Genomic DNA, 14702 nt, shown 5'->3' with positions numbered 1-14702 from the left:
TATTCCTCACTCCAAATCTCTTGGATTAACTTTCTAAGAATTATGTATTTATCTAATGCCAGCAGCAAATTTTCATAAAAGCCAGTTGTTTTTTGTTGGATAAACTAATGTATTTATGCATAATTCTGAAGACAATTTTCTTTTTAAATTCCATTTTCAATCATTAGTAGACTTTATGCTAAGTGAAGGAATTCCAATCAAAATATTGTCCAAGATTTTCACTTGTGTAACCTTTGTTCACAGTTTATTATAAAATATTTTGTTTCTAAGCAAACACTTTCTCTACTTAAAAGCTGTCTTGTGATGTAAAATTAATTTTCATCACCTAATATTTGTAAGACCGTACAAACATTGTAGAATGGTTGTAAACTCTCAGTGAAGCGGCTTGTATATTGCAACTGACTTTTGGTCCTTCGTTTCATCCATTCTGCTACCTCAATTTTCACTGCCAGGTCAATAATTGATCAATTATTGATTCCTTCAGGCAGAATTTTTTTTTTCTCTCTCTTCACTCCTTACAAAAGGACAGTTTTAAGTATCCCTCTATATAAACAATTAGTTTTGTTTGTTTGTTCATTTAATAAGGTCAAATCTTGCCTAAATGTCTGTCTTCAGTAAAATACTTTAGACAAATATATTAAACACAACACAAAAGAACTTAAATTTCTCACTGATGTGTTCTTCCCCCCAGTTTCAAATCCTTTTTACTTGTATTTATATCCAAATACAAAAGCTGGGTTTTATACACCACAGTCCCACTTTTGTAGGAAATAACTAATATTTGCTGAGCTGGCAGAATCGGTGGAGCATCAAACAAAATCCCTGGTGGTATTTCTTTTGGCTCTTTACATTCTGAGTTCAAATCCTGCTGAGGTTAACTTTACCTTTCCTCCCTCCAGTATCAGTCAAGGATTGCTGGCCTTGTGCCAGAATTGGAAAGGGAATTGATTTCATGAAAGGCAGCAAAGCTGGCGGAATCATTAAGAGCTTGGGAAAAAAAACGACCATGCAGCAGCATTTGTTCCATCTCTTTACATTCTGAGTTCAAATCCCACCAAGGTTAACTTTGCCATTCATCCTTTTGAGGGTCAAGTACTGGGGTGAATGATATCAACTTACCCCTCCCCTCAAAACTGCTGGTCTTGTCCCTATATTAGAAACCATTATTTATTTGTTACATGATTCTTCAAAATTACATTTCTGATTTCTAAGGAACCAAAACTGACAAAATTTACTTTTTGTTTTTGTTTAGTCTTTAGTCAATCCTGATCAAGCAGATTTATGACTGAAGTCATTTCAGCTGTAACCAGTCTTTTTAGCAGTATCTAGGTTTCACATTATCTGAATTCATGTCCTTTTTTAAATGATGCTAGGATATAATTTGGCTACTATTTCTTGCATTTTGAGTGACTGCCCATAAGCATCATTGCTAATTCGAGGCTTCTCTTTCTCTTTTGTCAGAGAATGGATTTGGTTTAAAATAAGGGTCTCTTGAAGAGACCTCCCCTCCTAATATATATATATTTTAATGCTACCAGCCATTTTAACTTCAATAGTGACTTAGTGCCTCTGGAAACCTCAATTCTTCCATCTTTTCTTTCATTTTAATCCCGTTAAGCTTCCAGATTTGTTTTGACTATTTTTCTTTCTTTCTCCTCCAGTGAATTGTTTCTGGTTCACTGACTTTTTTTTGTTTTTTTTTTTAACTTCACCTGTCATGACAGTTTATTTCAATTCCACCACCGCCATCATCCTCCTCTTCATCATCATCATCATCCTCATCCTCATCATAGTCCACGGCTTTGTGTTTGTCATAGTTAGTCATCTCATTACGAAAATATAATAAAATAAAATAATGATAATAAACTAATTACAAAGCAAACATTCCAAATATAATTTTTTTCATTTTCTTTTTACTTTTTAATGTGAATTCATTTGTACAATTTAATGTTATTTTCTGTTTATAAAAATTATAAAATTCAAATAGCTTTTGAAAATAAACTGCTGTGGACATTTCATCTAAAAGAGTTTTATGCAATTTTCTTTAATTCGTTACAAATATGGTGTCGTTAAGAAATTTATCCCAAGAGAGAAGACATCAGTAAGAGATTCTGATGTCCTGTTTCTTAAAGTCTATAAATTAACACCTGTGAGTATGCTTTAGTGGTGGTGGGGGTTGACTAAACCCTAAGGAGACCCAAAAGCAGGTGATTACATTTGGTTTTGTGTCTATGATTTGCTAATTAGCAGAAATATTATTTTCTGTTGTAACTGCAAAGCCATGTGGCTGTTTGCTTTTGCGTCTTCCAGGGGTACAATCAAACAAAATTGCTCTCGTTAGAGTATATTTGCAGATCCTGAGGGTTAAGTTCGCTTTTGATATATCAACCCTGAGGTTTTCAAATCCAGTAAGATATGATGAGCTGCTTTAGTTTCAAGTTGAAACTCTTCACTTCACCAAAAACTCCCAAAACAAAATTTGAATGTTACAACTCCTCAGTTTCTTTTGCTCTTAGAATTCAGTCCTGGGCTGAATCGAGTGCTGTGTTGTTTTACTCATTGTATCAGATGGTGAGGGATTATTGTGACAAACCCGTCCAACCCATGCCAGCATGGAAACACGGACGTACGATGATGATTGGAGCATGATACGGCCCAACTCATTAGATCTCGTCAAATCATCCAACTGTGCCAACAAATGGAGGAGACATTAAATGATGATGATGATGATGATGATGGTATTGCCAGACATTCTGCTTCGACCATTCTCTTATTTACAGCCTTCCAAATCTGTAATTTATCTAGGGAGAAAATACCCCTATTACATCTGGAATACATACACATCATCATCATCATCATCATACACATATGTATAAATTCATCTCAAAAGAAAATCTCATTCAGATCTGGAATTTATCCATGTGTGTGAGTGAGCATTAATGACTAATGAATGACAAAAGAACTGGAGTTATGTAATAATCTCCATTAGCTTACAGTTATTTTGGCTGCAAGGAACTGTGGCCCCAGAGTTGAGTGCCAGTGCAAAACCTTATAACCTCATCAGAGCTGAAACATGAAGTTTTATTTATTTATTTGTATATATATATATATATATATATATACACACACACAGACACACATTTATACATACTGGTATTTTACTATATACACTTATAAATATTTACACAAACGTACAAACAGTCATATATACAGTGTTAATGGATGGCACTTACATTGAGATTAAATGGTCCGTAGCACCTCAGTTAATGTAAGAAATGGACAGCAATCATATCTGGCCATCCACACTGAGTGGTCAGTGTTCAAGAACAAGTTTGTCAGAGTTCAAAAACTTAAGAGACAGTGGTCAATGGTTAAAACTAACCATCAGCTTGACTGGACACAGAAAGACAGTGGTCTGGATATGATGATGCCCACCACAAGTCCGGTTATGATGAATAGCAACTGGTGACCAGTTTGTGTAACAGAAATCTGACCACAAACGTGTAATGGTGGATGTTGGTCAATGAGAAAATGGAATGGGACAAACCTGGGAGACTGTCTAACAGACTTTTATCCATCCATCCGTTGAAGAATATAGTACAATGACTACAGTGACAAGAACCATCTCAGCTATGTTGCTTAATTGACAACATTCTTCAGTGATTGCCATCAAAGAGTTCACCGTAATTCTTCCGATATTTCGAAATACGAACTTTCACTGTTCTCTTCTATTCTGTTCAAAACTTGTCCATCTCCTGAGTTGAAGGGTCTTGGCACAAACGGCTGAGGCTGCAGCTGGTGGTGGTCGGCTCTGATAATAATAATAATAATAATAATAATAATAATAAAAAAAAACTTAAAAAAAAGAAAAACTCAAACTTCCCATTTATCTGCAATAAACAAATTTCAGGGGGGGGGGGATTCAACTCTTTTGAGGCCACATTTCTAATGAAATAAGTGGCTGATGGGTTTCATTTTAATAACAATGTTTTACTTGTTTTAGTCATTGGATTGTAGCCCATGCTGGGGCACCATTTTGTAGGGTATCATAGATGAAATCAAACCCAGGACTTATTTTTAAATTTGCAATCCATGATCAAAGCCTTTCCAACCTTGACCATCCCTTATTTTAGTGGAGCTATCTAAGGGGTACATGATTTATGTCCTCTTCTTCTCTAAGACAGTAGGGTCTGATTTTGAGGGAAATTTGTCTGTTATTTCTACAGGTTGAATGACTATGTTGAAAGGCTCCCTCATTGTCCTTCCATTTTTAAAACAATTGTGTATGTTTGAGTGAGATCTGGTTGCTATTTCTAGTGTGTCAAGCAACCATATTTGAGGCTTATTTGCTTGAGTACATGCAGGATGTGGGGGAGGGTGTGGATATTAATATAAGACAAGAAACTTGGCAATGAATGCAATTCCTAAAGTGATACCAACCTATGAGAAATGTTTGTGATTTGGCGGCTGTTGACATCCGAAATGTTGTGGAAGTTTAACCTGTCCCACAGATTAGTGGTCATTGGATTTCTCTCAGACAAGTAAATCAATTGCTGCATTCGGAAGCTGTTTTCGGACAAATATCGGACCAGATTCTTCTGTATACTGCTCACACTTGTCCAATATTCACTCTGCAGTTGATTCAATAATATCTGCAGCTTTTCCTGGCAAAAAAAAAAAAACCAGCATAAAAAAACAAAACACTGCTTTATTTCCTTATCCTCATCACTGCCCCTGCCCCCATCAGCTTTGTCTTAATATCCAGTCTTAAAGGCCCTGTAAAAGTTATTGCCATTGACCCTGCTCTTCCTACACAAAAGAAACCAAAAGTTTCATTCAAAAAAAGTTCTGGATTTCTCTACATAAAATATTCAACATTACAAAAATCCATTCCCGAAACAACTCACAAGAAAAATTGTCCAAATGATAGGGGGCCCCTCTCAATCATTATCAACCATGGGTTACTGCACCTGGAAGGTTGTCTCCAGGGGTAAGGCCTGGACAAGGTTCTTATGTGTTTGTGGTAGGAGACTAGCTGTGACTCATGCTTGCAAGCTTCCCCCACTCCATGGCGTTGATGGTCATCTAAGAGCAAAAAGTCAGAGCCGATACAACTTGGCACCAGTTTCATCACAGACATTAATGTCGGAATGCAAGAAGCTGGAACAACTATGTCAAAGCATTCCTTCCAATGTTCACACCATTCTGACAATCTAGAAGAGAACTTTTCTACTGACCCCCTCCACATTCAAAATAAATAAATAAACGATGAAAAGCAGTTGACCTCAACAGGAACTGACCCCAAAGTGTAAAGAATCCCAACAAATATCCCAAACACATTCCACATGATGCTCTCCTGACTCTGGGATTGGCTGCTTCCATCCAAGCAATCTTCAAATACCAAAAGGAATTCTTTTTAAACATTGTTCTTACATCTATTTGAGTTAATATGAGTTTAATAGAATGGTGGATGGAAAAAATCGGTTAAGCATCAGACAAAATGTCATGTGGTATTTAGTTACTGCCCTTTGGAAGCTGAGTTCAAATCTCAACAAGACCGGCTGTTATTTTTCAGGGATCAATAAAGAATCAGATAATTTATTGATCTTGATTTAATTGATGACAATATTTCAACAAATTTCACATCACGAGGGAGGAAGCTGCCAAGCTCCGTTGTCTGCTTTGGCTTGGTTCCTTCAGCTGGATGCCCTTCCTAATACCAACTGCTTTACAGATCGTAGTGGGTGCTTTTTACATGACACTAAGTACTGGTGAGGTTACCAAGTTACTTGCATGACACCCTAAGTGAGGGGTGAGGGGTGGGGGTGGCTCTATGCCAGGTGATGTGAGACTAAATTAAGATCAAGGGACAGGAACAAATGTCTTGCTATAGAGGAGGAGATACATGGCTACCCTGAGAAAAATTATGATAAAAAGTTGCTGTTGAAATGTTTCAGGCTAAAATATATTTTCTTTTATAGAATTAATGACTTTATTATGCATTTCCTCTTTTAAACATCATTGTTTTGCGATATCCCATGACACTACAGTTCAGTTATCAAAGTCACAGATGAACGAATCAACTACAAGCCAGAGGGTCACTGGTTCATATCCCTATGTAACATTGTTCAAACATTTACATCTTACAAGCCCAGGCCACTGAGCTGTAAACAGAGACAACAATTTACTCAACCATACCTTGTGTTCTTTCTGTAAATTCATCTTTTCCTGCTCCAGTTTCTTTTGCATTTCATCTCGGTGAACTTCTTGACGTTTGGCCCAGTTGTTCTTGGCCATTTCCACAGCAGCAACCAAAGCTTTCTGCTGTTGCTCTTTAGCACAATTCTCCCATTTTGTCTTCTCTTTCTGCAATCGTCCCTGCCATTCTTTCTGACATTCTGCTACTACATCCTTCTGCCACACTTCCTTCTCGGCTGCAATCTTCCTCTTCACCTCCATCTCTAGCCTTGACTCATGAAGATGCTGCCATTCAATCTTGGCAGCATCCACACCGGACTTTATTCTCTGTCTCTCCTCTTCTCTTCGTTCTTTCATAATCTGAGATGAAATAGAAAATCCAAACCCAATTTCAGGATTTTCACTCTTTTGTTGCAATTCCCTCTGTAATTGTTTAATTTCTTCAAGATGTTCCTTTTTAATTTCCGTTTCTCGTTGGAGCCATTCATTTTGCTTTTCTTTATCAATTTCTGCAAGCAGCTCAGTCCTCAGTTTCTCAATATATTCTTCATTATTATCCTCACTTTCATCCAAACAAACCTGGATCCCTACAGGAATTTGATTATTCTTTTGAGCAACCATCCATTCTTTCCTGACTTCATCTTCAATTTTCTCTTGGAGAGCCTTTTTGTAATTTTCTAGTTCGTCATCACGTTCTTTCTGGAAACCATCGATCACTTGTTGGCGAACAGCTTCCAGTTTCTCTTGTGTTTCAGCAGCAATTTCCTCTTGGATTTTTACCAATAGACGCTCTTTCATTTCTTGTTCCAATTCTGATCCGAGAACATCTTTGGATGATGAGTTACATTCGGTGTCCAACAGACACTGGACTTCAACACTGGCAACTTCTAAGCAATCAGGTTTAGAAAGCCTGGGTGTTCCATTTGCATTATTTTCTTGTAAATCTGTCGTCTGCTGTGCCAGTTGATCTTCTAATTGACTCTTTTCCTGACAAACAGACACATAAATCTCTTTCAACTCATCTTCTCGTGTAAGAGCAGCTTCCAAATTGCTCTTCAAAAATGAAAGTTTCTTTTCACACTCACTCACAACCAAAGCATGTTTTTCATCATACTGTGTCTGCAAGTCCAAGAATAACCTTTCTTTCACATCATCCTGAAATGTTTCATATGTTTTTTTACACTGTTCTAAGGCACTAACTTTTTCAGCATCACATTTCTCTCTGATATTTTCCAGTTTAGACTCGAGATCGTCATTACATGCTTTCAATTGAGTTTCAACTTCTTTTGCAAGTCGGAGACGTTCTTTGTAATTCTGGTTGTCTTTTTGACACTGGGCCACTTCATCTCGGGTTGCCTCAAGTTCTTTTTGTAATAAACTTTCTTCGAAACTTGAATTCTTCCTCACCTTCAGTGCTTCAATGGTTTCTTCAGATTTCGAACACCTTAATTGCCAATCTGAAATTTCTTTCTGCAGCTTCTGCACACTCTCTCGCAGTTCCTCAATATATGCCTGCTTTTCCCGGTTGTTTATCAAACATCTTTCCAGTTCATGCTTCAATCCTCGAATTTGGGATTCATTCCCTGAGTCTTCACTCAAACTGGTTTCTGGAGTAGAGAAAACAAGCTTCTTTTTGATACCTAATTCCTGGAAAGAATTCTCCAAATTTGAATTTGCTTTATCAGGTTCTTTGGAAGCAAAAACACCGAGTTTGGAAGCTGAATCAAACATTGACAATTGAAATTTAAGACTCTTCAATTCCTGCTGAAAATCAGCAAATTTCTCTTCTGCTGCCCTCTTAGCCGATTCAGCTTGTTGCAAGCGGTTCTGGAAGTCTGTCAGTTGTTGGCTGGAAGAATTGGACTGAGCAGACGCTTGCAGTAAATGTTGGCACTGTCGTTGACTTTCTTCTAATGTTCGAGTCAACCGGTTGATTGTTTCAGCTCGGTTGATCTGAGCGTTTTCCACATTTTTCAAGGCATCGTTCAATTGTCTCTTCAACATGGACACCTCTTCCTCACGGCTTTTGTTATCCTGTGTTAGAGAATCTATCTCTTTGTTCAAAATATTGATTTCTTTCTGATAACGATGTTGCAGGCCTTCAATGATTGAGTCGTGCTGGAGACGGGCTCGCTCAAGAGTCTCACTTTTACTGAGTTCTTCAACTTGATGATTGAGTGATTCAATTGCCGATTCAGCAGACATCAGCTTGCCAATAACTTCTTCTTTGCTTTTAGTCAATGCTTGAGCCAAGGTCTCCGATGTTGCTAGTTGACCCTTCATCTGGCTCACCTCCGTTTTCGATTGTTCTAACAATTCCTGACAAATCTTCAGACTTGTAACAGCCCCTTCTCGTTCTTTCGCAACTTCCATCACTTTCTGCTGCAAAAGTTCCACTTCCTCCTCCATCTCTTTCTTCAAGTTGGATAATTCCTGACTCAATTCGTCCACTTTTCGTCCACGAGCTTTGTATAAAATTTGTAACTGAACCAATTCTTTCTGCTCTCCTGATCCACCTGTAATTAAATAAACAATAAAATAAAAACCAGTAAACCTTTATTGAGACTCTGTGAGAGAGAGAGAGAGAGAGGAAGGGGAGGAGGGAGAGAGGGAGAGAAAGAGAGATGATGCATTATGTGTAAGGATGTTTGTTGAAAAACTTGACCTTAACTCAGGAGTGGACACAGGACAGGAAACGTATCTTAATCAGATTCAGAAGAGAAAAGAAGAAAAGAAGAAAAGAAGAAAAGAAGAAAAGCTTTCCTACAAAAAGCACAAAATGCTCCTCATCCAAATTGTGCATTGATAAGATGACCGAAAAAAGAAATTTCTGATTTAGGCACAAGGCCAGCAATTTTAGGGGAAGCCAACTACTCAGTTGGTACTTATTTTATTGACCATAAAAGGACAAAAGGCAAATCTGGCCTTGGAGAACCGGAAGGAATGCTGCTAAGCATTTCGTCCAGCATGGCAACAATTCTGCCAGCTCACAACTACCATAATAATAATAATAATAATAATAATAACAATAATAATGGTTTCAAATTTTGGCACAAGGCCAGTACTTTGAGGGGAGGGGTAAGTCAATTGCATTGACCCTGAAAAGATGAGAGGCAAAGTTGACCTCAGAATGTAAAAATGGACACAATGCACAGCAGCATTTTGTCCAGTGGGCTAATGATTCTGTCAGCTCACCACCTTAATGACAATGATGATGATGATGCACAAAGCCTGGAATTTTGAAGTGGGGGGGGGGTGCTGGTTGATTTTGTGAACCCCAGTGCTTGACTGGTACTTAGTAATAAAACCAAAGTCAAATTTATAGAAAGGAGAGTGTTGTGAACATGTGAGACTACAATATTTATGTATATATAAACCATGCCGAAACAGGCCTTGCCAATGCTGGTGCCACGTGAAAAGCAGTTAGTCCTCTCTGTATGGAGGTTGGTGTTAGGAAGGGCATCCAACTGTAAAAACCCTGCCAAAACAGACAGCGAAGCCCAGTGATGTCTTCAGCCTACCCAGCCCCTGTCAAATCGTAAAGTCTATGACAGCATGGAAATGGATACTTGATGATGATGATATATATCTAAACTGACCTATATGAACAAAGTCCTCTTGTTTGTGTGGGCTTGATTCCCTACTTAAGGCTGTTTCTGTCTGGAATGCGTTTGTCCCTCCATCTGTAGGTTTGCGATACTGCACCTTGTACCCGTTGAGCTGGTCCCAACTCACAGCTGGCTTCTCTGCTTCAGTCGGAAGTGTGTAGCCATTGCTCTGGGCTGCAGCTTGCCGGCTGTGAATGGCATCGAAACCCATTTTATTGTTGACCGAAGAGTTTTCAAGAACTGCAGCTCGGTGTTGTGGGGTTTGAGGATGGATTTCACCTGAAACAAAACAAACAGAAAGACTTACAGATATATATATATACACCTTTTATCTTTTGCTTCTTTCAGTCATTAGACTGCGGCCATGCTGGGGCATTGCCCTGAAGAATTTTTAGCTGAATGAATTAGCTCCAGTACTTATTGTTATTTTTTAAATTCAATCAGTCCCTTTTGCCAAACTGCTAAGTTACAGGGATGTAAACAAACCACCACCAGTTGTCAAGATCACTTTGACACCTGATGTGTGGTAGACCATGCAACTGTTTAGACAACACTGATTAGAGGGAGGGAGTGAGCTCATGTATGGCACTAACATGGGCCCCATATATGGGCCCACATGCATTCGGGCAAGCTGGCCACCTGGCCAGTCCACCACTGACCACAAGGTATTAGTGCCGACACTCTTATCAATTCTATCAATCAACTGTCGCCTTCTACAGCAAATATTTGACTCTGAATTGGAGAAGGTGGAGGCGGAGACGAGAGAGAACGAGTTTGAACAAGAAAGGAAATCAGTAGTGTTGTATTACCATTTGTTTGATGCGGTGAAATATGCCTGGGAGCGAAATTAGTTCCATCATGGGGTAAGACAACAGGATGATGTTGGTGGTGTTGGTAGAAGTCCTGCCTGGCTACGGGGTCCGTGCCATAATTTTCCCTGTAATAAATCTCTTCGTGGGGATCCAACCAGTGATTAGCATCCACCGTGTTGTTGTTGTTGTTGTTGTTGTTGTTGTTGCAAGCAGCCTCGTGTGCCACTGATGAAGTAGGGATCAACCCAAAGTGATGCTGGTGTGCCTGGTGGAACATTGGATGCGTTGGTTGTTGCTGCTGCTGCTCATAGTTGTTTGAAGTGGCTGTCATTATTGGAGTGTCTTTATCGGTGGCAATTGAGTAAAGGTAGTGGAACTGGGGGTAGTACATAGATGGGGTTTGTTGGGAGGACACTTCTGGCCGCTGTCGACAATGCTGGTCAACAGGCATCTGACCACTGCTTCCAAGTGGAATGGTCATGGTTTCAGTGTGTTGTTGGCTGCAAGCATCTGGTAATTTCGTCCTGGCTCCAGGAAACGTATGAGACGAAAGCATTGAGTTACGGTGTTCAAAGCTGCCATTCAAGCTAGATGAAAATATTGGAATTTAAACGAAGAAATAAATAATTAATTAAAATAATCAAACATTTAGAAAAATACACAAAAGTAGTAACAATAATAATAATAATAATAATAATGATAAGAGCACTCAGAGAGTGCAAACCTCTGCCAAGGCAACACCAACGTCCTTTCAATGATTAGCTGGAGATGATTTTTTTTAAATGAGAATATCTGAAATAAACTTCGACTGCTCTCACAAATAAGAATACAAAAATGAACCCGACTACTCTCAAAAATTAAGTAAAAGAACAGGAAAAATAATCCAGAATCCTTGTCTGGTACCGGATCAATTCCAAAATCTAATCAGTTCATGCCAGTCATGAGGCTAAACATTCCTGAAAGTTTCATCTGAATCCATCCAGTGGTTCTTGAGATGTCTTGTCCATGGACAGACAAACAAACGTGACTAAAAACAATACCCCCACCCTCACTAAGGTGAAGGCAATGATAATGGTTTCATATTCTGGCATAAGGCTAGTAATTTGGTGGGAGGGGTAAGTCATTTACATTGATGGAATGATGAGAGTCCCAGAGGAGAACGTGTTGGGTTTAAAAGAGTTCGGTATTGAAGCAGGTGAGACGTTGCATGTCATGAGAGGGAGAGAGAGAGAGAGAGAGAGAGAGAGAGAATTAACAGAAATCAAAGTCAGATGTTGTTTACTCTGTGTGTGTGAGGTTTTGTAGTTTCAGAAAACAAACAAACAAACACATTAAATGGATCAAATATTAACTGTAAGTAGTGCAGTTTATATGCAACATGCAATATGAGCCAAAAGGCATACAAAGCTGACTTGTGGCTGCACACGTTCCAACCTGCAGAGAATCAAGTGATCAGTTTTGGTGCCAGGAATAAACATAGTTTGGTTTTGTCATAATTAGGTAGGAAAACTCATCAAGCTGGTCGTTGTCATATTTTGTATATTCAATCCCACCATTTCACAGCAGTAACAGAATTCTTGTGCGCGTGTGTGTGTGTGAGTGAGTGAGAGAGAAAGACGGAGTCAGCTGAGACAATGAAGAACAAACCCAGTCTCAAAATTCATCTTTATCTTCTTGTGGATAAAGTAACAATGTTCATGTGACCATTCCTGACTCTAATTCTTCCATGCAAAAGGCACATGGCCTAATGGTTAGGGTGTTCAGTTCACTATCATAAAGTCATGGTTTCAATTCCTAGGCCATGCAACACATTGTGTCCTTCAGCAAGTTACTTCATTTCATGTGCCTTCACTCTGTTCAGCTGAAATGTATCCAAAACGAGTATTGGTGAAGCTCTCTCTCCCTTTAGCTGAATGAAAGGAGCAAGGGCCAAAACGAGCAAGGTTTGCTTGTGGCTATATGTACAGTGCTGGTGTCACAGGAGAAAAAAAGCACCCATACTGGTTCCACGTAAAAAAGCATGTGTGCTGGGGCCATGCATAAAATACCTGTGCTCGAGCACCTGTTTCTAAGCAAGGTAAACACGTTTTTCACAAAAGACTAGAAACAAACAACAAAGCCTGGTTGATGGTAAGGGCCCCATTTTTACAACTATCCCATGATGTCAAAGCAAAGGGGCAAACACACACAAGCACACAAAACTGTCGCCATGACCATCACCACAAGACAGCAGCATACCTTCGTTTTTTCCGACTTTGTCTCCTGTGTTCTGTTGCTTCGCCACCTCCATCATCCTCATCATCTTCATCATCGTCATTGGAAGACACAGATAAACCATCCTCAGTTATGTCATCAAGTGCATTCGACAGAAGTTGTCGAAGCTAAAAAGGCAAAAATAAAACAAACAGAAATAAACAAATAAACAAATAAAACAGTTTACAGCAAATTGTTGTTGTTGTTGTTATTCTCTATGAAGTTCCTGAATGAACAGATGCCCACAGATCAAAAGGAGTCTAGCCATATTGACTGTTATTTTTAGCAGCTTGACCAACCACATAGAGGTAACCTTCATTTGTGACTTTTCAGACAATGCTATTGTTGGTCAGTCTTAACAAACAAACCACTCTTCACCAAAACGATTCCAGCCATGACCTTCCTGTCTTTTTCTCATTATATATTATCCTCTGTTTTCTTTTCTAAGATGGTAAGGGAATTTGGCTCCTATTTCTAGCAAATTGAGCAACAGCATGGAGGCTCCTTCATTGGTTCGTTTTCATTCTAGCCATGACCATTCAGATAATTAATTTTTTACCTGTAATTATTATTCCATGTCTTTATTTTTTAAAGATGTAATTGTTTTTGTTTTTTTTTAAGGCTTAGTCAAAGTAACAAAAGTCAAGGTTCATGACCTTTCCCCAGCCTCTGACACCAGTGAAGTAAAGGGGAAAGAAACTATGAACCATAAGGTTCATAAGAGAGGGAGAGAGAAAGGAAAGAGGGGAGAGGAGAAGAAATTGAGAGAGAGGGAGAAAGGATGAGAGACAGATTGAGAGAGAGAGAGAGAGAGAGAGAGAGAGGGAGAGAGTAAGGAAAGAAACAAGGTGTAACTCACTTCTTCCTGTTGTTGCTGCTCCTCCTTCTGGTATTCCGCTTCATCCTGCGACTGAAGGGCCGCTGCATCAAAATTAATGCTCGTTGTGGTGTTCATGCCTGCCCCTACACTGCCACCAACAAACGTCTTTGAACCTATTAAAGCATTTGACTTGCAGGGTTTTAAGGGATGCTGCAAAGCTGGACGGGAAATGGTTGCATTGTGGTTACAGATTCTGGCATGTTGGCATGGCTGAAACTCTGTTTAGAAAGAAGAGAAAAATTTCAGACATCTACGAAATTACCAGATGTGTGTGTGTGTGTGTGTGTGTGTGTGTGTGTGTATTCATTCATTTGACATGTTTCTTTACGCCAGAATAGATTGGATGGGAACAGGATTTCACAGCCAGATGTTCTTCTTCCAGTCACTAACCATTCCTTGTTTTTCAAGGAAGGAATCTTTTATTCTACAGTTCTTCAAAAACCAGGGAAGTGTAGTCACACAAACACATGTGCATGCATGCATCTCTTAGTAGAAGATACTTGCCAAAGGTGTCATGTGGTGGGACTGAACCCAGAACCACTTGAATACAAAGCGAGCTTCTTAACTACAAAGCCATGCCTGGGCGTGAATGGATGTGAGCACCACACACACAAACGCACACACACACACATTTCGCAAGGTGAACAGGCAGGACAAAATGTGTCTGTAGTGGGAGTGTGTGTGTTTATGTGTGCAGGAGAGAGGTGGTGGTGGTATGCTTTAAATTAAATGGTGGTTCTGGAATGAAAGACAGACAGGTGGCAGATATATTCCAGTTCATGTGAAAACTTGTAGCAAAGTAAGGTAGAGTGGGAGGGGAGGGGAGTTGTGGAATTTGGAACAGCGGGGGGAGGGGGAAGAAGGGGGAAGTTTATAAAAGTGAGGTAGGGAGAGGGGTATGTTGATGATTGTTGGTGAAAACAGGTGTGAGGGAGAGGAATGAAGGATGAG

At 39.2% G+C, this 14702-nt stretch overlaps 1 protein-coding gene across 2 annotated transcripts in view; it reads right to left on the bottom strand.

Moving 5' to 3' along the window:
* Positions 1 to 1893: 1893 nt before the first annotated feature.
* The window catches only part of LOC106867610 (centrosomal protein of 152 kDa), a 17487-nt gene continuing 4678 nt past the window's right edge, over positions 1894 to 14702 (bottom strand). For both annotated transcript variants that reach the window (XM_014912534.2, XM_052975174.1), the window contains exons 2-8: positions 13731 to 13969; positions 12857 to 12999; positions 10616 to 11205; positions 9798 to 10085; positions 6199 to 8714; positions 4441 to 4664; positions 1894 to 3811 (exon numbers count right to left, since the gene is read on the bottom strand). In XM_014912534.2, the coding sequence (XP_014768020.1) occupies positions 3679 to 3811; positions 4441 to 4664; positions 6199 to 8714; positions 9798 to 10085; positions 10616 to 11205; positions 12857 to 12999; positions 13731 to 13826 (3990 nt within the window). In that variant the 5' untranslated portion in view covers positions 13827 to 13969 and the 3' untranslated portion in view covers positions 1894 to 3678. The remainder of the gene's footprint in view (positions 3812 to 4440; positions 4665 to 6198; positions 8715 to 9797; positions 10086 to 10615; positions 11206 to 12856; positions 13000 to 13730; positions 13970 to 14702) is intronic.

The sequence above is a fragment of the Octopus bimaculoides genome, chromosome 20, assembly GCF_001194135.2.
Source record: "Octopus bimaculoides isolate UCB-OBI-ISO-001 chromosome 20, ASM119413v2, whole genome shotgun sequence".
NCBI classification, from domain to species: Eukaryota; Metazoa; Mollusca; class Cephalopoda; order Octopoda; family Octopodidae; genus Octopus; species Octopus bimaculoides.
The sequence above is the reverse complement of the archived record's forward strand: the minus strand, read 5'-3'. Positions and strand labels throughout refer to the sequence as shown.